Source organism: Perca fluviatilis, unplaced genomic scaffold, assembly GCF_010015445.1.
Source record: "Perca fluviatilis unplaced genomic scaffold, GENO_Pfluv_1.0 PFLUV_unplaced_scaf_60, whole genome shotgun sequence".
Taxonomy (NCBI): domain Eukaryota; kingdom Metazoa; phylum Chordata; class Actinopteri; order Perciformes; family Percidae; genus Perca; species Perca fluviatilis.
The window spans coordinates 17,501-27,475 of NW_024375738.1; the positions used below are offsets into that span (position 1 = coordinate 17,501).

A 9,975-nucleotide genomic window follows, 5' to 3' on the forward strand; every position below is an offset into this window, starting at 1 on the left:
GATTGGTTGGTCAGTCCGGTTCCCTCCAGGTCCAGCGCCTCCAGGGTTCTGCTGGACGCCACGGCAACCGCCAGCATCCCGGCGATCTGATCCCCTGGAACCAGAACCAGAACCAGAACCAGAACCAGAACCAGAACCAGATACACAGCTTTAGATTTCATCTCTTCTATCATGTTTTAGTCGCTTCTATTGTTGTTTTTTATCATTTTCTTTCAACATTTGTGTCACTTTGTAGTGTGTGTGTAGTGTGTGTGTAGTGTGTAGTGTGTGTAGTGTGCAGTGTAGTGTGTAGTGTGTAGTAGTGTGTGTGTAGTGTGTGTGTAGTGTGTGTAGTGTGTAGTGTGTAGTGTGTGTAGTGTGCAGTGTAGTGTGTAGTGTGTAGTAGTGTGTGTGTAGTGTGTGTGTAGTGTGTGTAGTGTGTAGTGTGTGTAGTGTGCAGTGTAGTGTGTAGTGTGTAGTGTGTAGTAGTGTGTGTGTAGTGTGTAGTGTGTAGTAGTGTGTGTGTAGTGTGTGTGTAGTGTGTGTAGTGTGTAGTGTGTGTAGTGTGCAGTGTAGTGTGTAGTGTGTAGTAGTGTGTGTGTAGTGTGTGTGTAGTGTGTGTAGTGTGTAGTGTGTGTAGTGTGCAGTGTAGTGTGTAGTGTGTAGTGTGTAGTAGTGTGTGTGTAGTAGTGTGTAGTGTGTAGTGTGTGTAGTGTGTGTAGTGTGTAGTGTGTAGTAGTGTGTGTGTAGTGTGTAGTGTGTAGTAGTGTGTGTGTAGTGTGTGTTACCCAGAGGATTGTAGTCCAGGTTGAGCACTCGGAGCTGAGAGCTGTGAGCCACGGCGATGGCGAGGCGAGCCCAGCCTTTAGAGCTGATTCCTGGGTTAGCACTCAGAGTCAGCTCCCTCAGACCTGCAGACAACCAGCAAGGCAATCAGCAACACAACCAGCAACACAACCAGGAACCCAATCAGCAACCCAATCAGCAACACAACCAGCAACACAGCCAGCAACACAATCAGGAACACAACCAGCAACACAACCAGCAACACAGCCAGCAACACAATCAGGAACACAACCAGCAATACAACCAGCAACACAGCCAGCAACCCAATCAGCAACACAATCAGCAACACAACCAGCAACACAACCAGCAACCCAATCAGCAACACAATCAGCAACACAACCAGCAACACAATCAGGAACACAACCAGCAATACAACCAGCAACACAACCAGCAACACAGCCAGCAACACAATCAGCAACACAATCAGCAACACAAGTTGGATTGAATGACAGTGTGTTGTTGATAAAGTTAGATTGAATGACTGTGTGTTGTTGATAAAGTTAGATTGAATGACTGTGTGTTGTTGATAAAGTTAGATTGAATAACTGTGTGTTGTTGATGAAGTTAGATTGAATGACAGTGTGTTGTTGATAAAGTTAGATTGAATGACTGTTTTTTTCATGATAAAGTTAGATTGAATAACTGTGTATTGTTGATAAAGTTAGATTGAATGACTGTGTTGTTGATAAAGTTAGATTGAATGACTGTGTTGTTGATAAAGTTAGATTGAATGACTGTGTGTTGTTGATAAAGTTAGATTGAATGACAGTGTGTTGTTGATAAAGTTAGATTGAATGACTGTGTGTTGTTGATAAAGTTAGATTGAATGACAGTGTGTTGTTGATAAAGTTAGATTGAATGACTGTGTGTTGTTGATAAAGTTAGATTGAATGACAGTGTGTTGTTGATAAAGTTAGATTGAATGACAGTGTTTTGTTGATAAAGTTAGATTGAATGACAGTGTGTTGTTGATAAAGTTAGATTGAATGACTGTGTGTTGTTGATAAAGTTAGATCGAATGACTGTGTGTTGTTGATAAAGTTAGATCGAATGACTGTGTGTTGTTGATAAAGTTAGATTGAATGACTGTGTGTTGTTGATAAAGTTAGATTGAATGACTGTGTGTTGTTGATAAAGTTAGATTGAATGACTGTGTGCTGTTGATAAAGTTAGATTGAATGGTGACCTGACTTGGCCCCATCGGGGGGCAGCAGCCCACAGACCAGCGCCAGGGCCTGGTCCCCCAGAGAGCAGTCCCCCAGGTCCAGGCAGACCAGCGCCGGGTGGGTCGACAGCGCCGCGTTCAGGGTCACCAGGCCGCCGTCCGACAGCGGGTTGCCGTGGAGACTGCAGGGGGCGGGGACAGAGTCTCACGGACCAATCACATCATCACACTGACTCTCAAAATAAACAGAATGGACCGAGCTTCAAAAAGTTAAAAACACACAGAGAGGTTTCCATAGATACCTAAACTGGTCTAAACTGGTCCAAAGGATTCTAAACTGGTCTAAAAGGAGTCTAAAGGAGTCGAAACTGGTCTAAACTGGTCCAAAGGATTCTAAACTGGTCTAAAAGGAGTCTAAAGGAGTCGAAACTGGTCTAAACTGGTCTAAACTGGTCTAAACTGGTCTAAACTGGTCTAAAGGAGTCTAAACTGATCTTAGTAGTCTAAACTGGTCTAAAAGGAGTCTAAAGGAGTCTAAACTGGTCTAAAGGAGTCTAAACTGATCTTAGTAGTCTAAACTGGTCTAAAAGGAGTCTAAAGGAGTCTAAACTGGTCTAAAAGGAGTCTAAATGAGTCAAAACTGGTCTAAAAGGAGTCTATACTGGTCTAAAGGAGTCTAAACTGGTCTAAAAGAGAAACTGGTCTAAAAGAGTCTAAACTGGTCTAAATTGGTCTAAAAGGAGTCTAAATGAGTCTAAAAAAGTCTAAACTTGTCTAATCTGGTCTAAAGTGGTCTAATCTGGTCTAAACTGGTCTAAAAAAGTCTAAACTGGTCTAAAAGTGTCTAAACTGGTCTAAAAGGAGTCTAAACTGGTCTAAACTGGCCTAAACTGGTCTAAAAGAGTCTAAACTGGTCTAAACTGGTCTAAAAAAAGTCTAAACTGGTCTAAAAAAGTCTAAACTGGTCTAAAAAAGTCTAAACTGGTCTAAAAGTGTCTAAACTGGTCTAAAAGGAGTCTAAACTGGTCTAAACTGGTCTAAAAAAGTCTAAACTGGTCTAAGAGTATAACCTGGTCTAAAAGTGTCTAAACTGGCCTAAAGGAAGTCTAAACTGGTCTAAACTGGCCTAAAATGAGTCTAAACTGGTCTAAAAGAGTCTAAACTGGTCTAAACTGGTCTAAAAGGAGTCTAAAAGAGTCTAAACTGGTCTAAACTGGCCTAAAATGAGTCTAAACTGGTCTAAACTGGTCTAAAAGAGTCTAAACTGGTCTAAAAGAGTCTAAACTGGTCTAAACTGGTCTAAAAGGAGTCTAAACTGGTCTAAACTGGTCTAAACTGGTCTAAAAGAGTCTAAACTGGCCTAAAATGAGTCTAAACTGGTCTAAACTGGTCTAAAAGAGTCTAAACTGGTCTAAAAGAGTCTAAACTGGTCTAAACTGGTCTAAACTGGTCTAAAAGAGTCTAAACTGGCCTAAAATGAGTCTAAACTGGTCTAAACTGGTCTAAAAGAGTCTAAACTGGTCTAAAAGAGTCTAAACTGGTCTAAACTGGTCTAAACTGGTCTGTAAAGGTCTAAGGGTCTATAAAGCATGTTCTACTTCCGTGCGTAGAGTCTTGAGGGTCTGGAACGTCTTCGTACGTTTCGAGGCGTTCGTGGGAACACGGTGAACTTACAACAGCGTCTGCAGCGAGCGGTTCGCGTTCAGGGCGTCCGCCAGGTGGCGAGCGCGGCCGGCGCCGGAGACCACGCCCAGGTTCAGGTTGAGCTGGGCCAGCGAGCGCGACTCGGCCACGCCGCGGCACACCCGCCCGAAGTCTCGGTCGGACAGCTGGCAGCCGCGCACCGACAGCAGCCGAACGCCATCTTCCTTCAGGCTCTCGCAGATATCCTGGACCTCGGCCGCCGAGAGCTGCTCGCCGGTGATCTGGATGGAGGCCGGCAGCATGCTGGGGGCACCTGGGAGGGGAGGGGGGACACCTGGGAAGGGGACACCTGGGAGGGGAGGGGCACACCTGGGAGGGGGACACAGTCAGACCCCTACTGGTCACACACTGCTACTGCACCGACTACATTAACCTGTTAACCACTAGTTTCATCATCCACTCATCAGTTTGAGAAAAACTTTTATGACAAAAAGTAAGAGTTGTCTCTTTGGAGACGTCAAGAACATCGAACACGACAACAACAACAAATATATACTGTAAAAAATGTCGACAAAAATCGTAACAAAAAATTACCACAAAAAAAAAAAATAATTCCAGGTTTTTCTTTTACCTGGAAAATTTTTTGAAAAACGCTAGGGTGAGAAGTAAAGGTAAATAAAGGAGAAGTAAATGTAAATAAAGGTAAATAAATGAGAAGTAAAGGTAAATAAATGTAAATAAATGAGAAGTAAAGGTAAATAAAGGTAAATAAATGAGAAGTAAAGGTAAATAAATGTAAATAAATGAGAAGTAAAGGTAAATAAATGTAAATAAAGGAGAAGTAAATGTAAATAAATGAGAAATAAAACGTGAGAAACGTCAGAAGTAGCTGAAATGTTGCCTCATGATCACACAGGCTCTGATTGGTGGAAATCAACTCACCTGATAAATAGATAAAAAAAATAAAAAAAACGATCGATCAGCTCACGCGCGGAGGCTCGGGACTCTCACACGCTGACGTCATCCTTCGCTGCTCCGGAGCCTGTGATCTCGCCGCAGGCCACGCGCCGCTGCTGCTGCTGCTCCGCGGCGGTCATCAGAGACGATCGATCCGGGTATCTGTCGGTCGGGTTTGATCCGGTGGGGGGGTGGGGGGGGGTGCCGGGGGTCGGTGTCCCGGAGCAGGGTCGGTCCGTCGGTCCGCGGGAGCTCCGTGAGTCCCGGTGTGTTTCTGCAGGTGACCGTTACTATGCGACAGAGAGGGGCGGGAGAGAGAGGGAGGGCTCACTCTGACGGTTATCCTGGGACCAATCAGAGCATTTACTTATATCTGATTACAATAGAAGGAATAACATTATTTTGTTAATAGTCCATATCAGGAAAACACAAATGAATAAATCATTTAAAAAAAAAAAGTATTAAATACAAAAATATATTAAAAAAAATGTAATAAACAAAAGTTCAATAAATGTAATAAAAAAATATAAAATAAAAAAATACAAATAAAATAAAAAAAATGTTCCCCGCTTATTTTCTAAATGTTCATGTGTGTAAAATTTATTTTTCAGTGAAATACAAATAAAATAAAAATAATGATTAAATTAAACAATAAATATATATATATATATATATATATATATATATATATATATATATATATATATATATATATATATATATAAATAAATGTTCATGTGTGTAAGAGGAAGTTTTCAGGAAAACACAAATAAAATACAAAAATAACAGAAAATGAAACAAATAAGAATAATTAAACAGACACGTAATAAAAAATTTGGAAATTTTAGAAAAATAAGTTATATTTTTATCTTGTTTGGCTGATTTATTGTTTATTTACAGAATCAAATTCTTAATTAAAACCAAGAGTCACACACACACACACACACACACACACACACACACACACACTCACTCACACAAACAAACACACACACACACACACACACACACACACACTCTCTCACACAAAGACACTCTCACACACAGACACCACACACACACACACACACACACACACTCACACACACACACACACACACACACACAATATTCAGAGTGACACCTCTCCCCTCCGCCAACAGAAGATCTTTGCAGCTGTGACATCACGCCCCCGCTGATCGTCGCCGTAATCTTTAGACATGCGCAGAGAGAGAGGCGATCATCGCAGTTTATTAACACGTGTTATTATCATTGACATATATATAATTATTAGTTATTATTAACGGATTGAAACAAGATTCCGCCGCGGATCGATCCTAAAAAAAACACTAACAGACCCGACCCAAATCACCCGCTGCAAATTCCGGTCCTGTTTCTTTTTTCAAAATAAGAGCATAGGCTTAACGTTTTCTAAAAAATAAATAAATAAAGCCTAAAAAAACTTTAAATACGTTGATAAAAACTCCAAAGCACAAACGAATGCGTCCCAATCACCGTCCTGTTTTTTCAAAATAAGAGCATATGTTTAATGTTTTCAGTTTTTTAAAACAGTTTTCTTTGGTTACAATATTATTTATTATATATTGGTTAATATATATTTAGTTTTTCTGTTTTATGATTTTATTTAGTTATTTTAATTTAAGTTCATTTTTAAAATTATGTTTTATTTTATGATTATTTTCATATATTTAATTTTTCAAATAATTTAATTGTGTTTCATATTTATATACAGTACAGGCCAAAAGTTTGGACACACCTTCTCATTCAATGTATTTCTTTATTTTCATGACTATTTACATTGTAGATTCTCACTGAAGGCATCAAAACTATGAATGAACACATATGGAATTATGTACTTAACAAAAAAGTGTGAAATAACTGAAAACATGTCTTATATTCTAGTTTCTTCAAAGTAGCCACCCTTTGCTCTGATTACTGCTTTGCACACTCTTGGCATTCTCTTGATGAGCTTCCAGAGGTAGTCCCCTGAAATGGTTTTCCAACAGTCTTGAAGGAGTTCCTAGTGATGCTTAGCACTTGTTGGCCCTTTTGCCTTCTCTCTGCGGTCCAGCTCACCCCAAACCATCTCGATTGGGTTCAGGTCCGGTGACTATGGAGGCCAGGTCATCTGGCGCAGCACTCCATCCCTCTCCTTCTTGGTCAAATAGCCCTTACACAGCCTGGACGTGTGTTTGGGGTCATTGTCCTGTTGAAAAATAAATGACGGTCCAACTAAACGCAAACCGGATGGGATGGCATGTCGCTGCAGGATGCTGTGGTAGCCATGCTGGTTCAGTAGGCCTTCAGTTTGGAATAAATCCCCAACAGTGTCACCAGCAAAGCCCCCCATCACACCTCCTCCTCCATGCTTCACGGGGGGAACCAGGCATGAAAGCCCCCCATCACACCTCCTCCTCCATGCTTCACGGTGGGAACCAGGCGCGCAAAGCCCCCCATCACACCTCCTCCTCCATGCTTCACGGGGGAACCAGGCATGAAAGCCCCCCATCACACCTCCTCCTCCATGCTTCACGGGGGAACCAGGCATGAAAGCCCCCATCACACCTTCTCCTCCATGCTTCCACGGGGAACCAGGCATGAAAGCCCCCCATCACACCTCCTCCTCCATGCTTCACGGGGGAACCAGGCATGAAAGCCCCCATCACACCTCCTCCTCCATGCTTCACGGGGGGAACCAGGCATGGAGAATCCATCCGACACAACGGTTGGAACCAAAGATCTCAAATGTGGACTCATCAGACCAAAGCGCAGATTTCCACTGGTCTAATGTCCATTCCTTGTGTTTCTCGGCCCAAACAAATCTCTTCTGCTTGTTGCCTCTCCTTAGCAGTGGTTTCCTAGCAGCTACTTGACCATGAAGGCCTGATTCACGCAGTCTCCTCTTAACAGTTGTTCTAGAGATGTGTCTGCTGCTAGAACTCTGTGTGGCATTCATCTGGTCTCTAATCTGAGCTGCTGTTAACTTGCGATTTCTGAGGCTGGTGACTCGGATGAACTTATCCTCAGCAGCAGAGGTGACTCTTGGTCTTCCTTTCCTGGGGCGGTCCTCATGTGAGCCAGTTTCGTTGTAGCGCTTGATGGTTGTTGCGACTGCACTTGGGAACACATTCAAAGTTTTCGCAATTTTCCGGACTGACTGACCTTCATTTGTTAAAGTAATGATGGCCACTCGTTTCTCTTTACTTAGCTGATTGGTTCTTGCCATAATATGAATTCTAACAGTTGTCCAATAGGGCTGTCGGCTGTGTATCAACCTGACTTCTGCACAACACAACTGATGGTCCCAACCCCATTAATAAGGGAACAAATTCCACTAATGAACCCTGACAAAGCACACCTGTGAAGGTAAAACCATTTCAGGTGACTACCTCATGAAGCTCATTGAGAGAACACCAAGGGTTTGCAGAGTTATCACAAAAAGCAAAGGGTGGCTACTTTGAAGAATCTAAAATATAAGACATGTTTTCAGTTATTTCACACTTTTTTGTTAAGTACATAATTCCATATGTGTTCATTCATAGTTTTGATGCCTTCAGTGAGAATCTACAATGTAAATAGTCATGAAAATAAAAGGAAACACATTGAATGAGAAGTGTGTGTCCAAACTTTTTGGCCGACTGTATTATATATATTTTTTATATATATATATATATATATATATATATATATATATATATATATATGTTTATAAATAGTTTAATTCAGTTAAAAGATTTGATTTATTTTGCTCTTCTGTTTGATGATTTTATTTAGATTTTATTTTTTATTATTTTCATAAATTTAATTTCTCAAAGAATTTAATTCTGCTTCATTTTTGTTTTAATATTCCGTTTGTTTTGTTCATTGATTCATTTTATATCATTTATACATTTAATTTGATCAGTTCATATTTATATTAATATTATATAAATATTATTATTATTATTATAATATTATTATTATTATTATATTATTATTATTATTATATATTATCATTTATTCATGTATATAGTAATTCACTTATTTAAATCAACATATCGTTCATTGTTAATATATAAAATATAGTTTATTAAAATAAAAATCCATGTATTTGTTTCTCTATTTTATTGAAGAAAAAAAAAATCTTTTGCGTCAGGCGTCAGTTTTACTGCAGCGTCGTGACGTACCCGGAAGTGTCCCGATCAGCGGCTGCAGCTAGCAGCGGCGGCTAACAGCTTTAACCAACAGCAGCAACTTGAAGCTCCATTAACAGACAGGCAGACAGACACGCAGAAAGACAGACAGGTAAGACAGTCACCCCTTCACCTGGGAGGGTCCGGTCATAAAAGAATATATAATAATAAAGGGGGGTTAATGAGCGGAGAGCAGCAGCTAGCTCCGTTAGCTGTTAGCCGCTCTGAGGCTGTCGCTGTTTACCCGTTCTTATTAATATACTCAGAGCGGGAATGTAACGAAGTACATGTACTCCAGTACTGTACTCCAGTACACATGTTGAGGTACTTGTACTTTACTTGAGTCTTTTCTCTTAATGTCGCTTTGTACTTCTACTCTACTATAAATATATAATGTGTATGTCTGTTGTTGTTTGTGTGTGTGTGTGTGTGTGTGTCTGTGTGTGTGTGTGTGTGTGTGTGTGTGTGTGTGTGTGTGTGTCTGTCTGTCTGTCTGTGTGTGAACCAGAAAATATTTCAAGTTTGTGCCTGAAAAAAATATTAAATCTCTCTCTGTCTCTCCATATATATATATATATATCTATCTCTCTCTGATATATATATATATATATATATATATACTGCCATATATATATATATATATATATATATATATATATATATACTTGATATATATATATATATATACTTGATATATATATATATATGTGATATATATATATATATATATATATATATATATATACGCCATTATATTTATTATACCATATGTATGATGTATATATGTATATATGTATATATATATATATATGTGAGTGTATATGTATATGTATATATACATATATATGTAAACATAATATATATGTATATGTGATGTAATATATATATATGTATATGTGATGTATATGTATATATATATGTAAATGCATGAGTGTATGTATGTATGTTATGTGTATGTATGTATGTATGTGCATATGTGTAATATATGATGTATATATGTGTATGTGTATATATGTAAAATATGGTGTGTATGTAGTGTTATGTATGTATGTATGTATGTATGTATGTGTATGTAGTGTATGTATGTATATGTGAATTACTTGTGTATGTATGTGAGTGTGTATGTAGGTGTATGTATATATATGTATAAAAATATGTAATATATGTATGTGTGTATGTATGTATATGTAGTGAAAATAAGCATTGGTATAT

The 9,975-nt window shown here is 39.2% G+C and overlaps 1 protein-coding gene across 1 annotated transcript in view; it reads right to left on the bottom strand.

Annotated features, from left to right (window-relative positions):
• lrrc73 (leucine rich repeat containing 73) overlaps window positions 1-3,951 on the bottom strand; it is an 11,965-nt gene extending 8,014 nt beyond the window's left edge. The window contains exons 1-4 of the mRNA XM_039793953.1: window positions 3,665-3,951; window positions 2,012-2,172; window positions 768-890; window positions 1-94 (exon numbers count right to left, since the gene is read on the bottom strand). The exon at window positions 1-94 is cut by the window's left edge and continues 7 nt beyond it. Coding sequence (XP_039649887.1) covers window positions 1-94; window positions 768-890; window positions 2,012-2,172; window positions 3,665-3,936 — 650 coding nt within the window. The 5' untranslated portion in view covers window positions 3,937-3,951. The remainder of the gene's footprint in view (window positions 95-767; window positions 891-2,011; window positions 2,173-3,664) is intronic.
• Window positions 3,952-9,975: the final 6,024 nt, after the last annotated feature.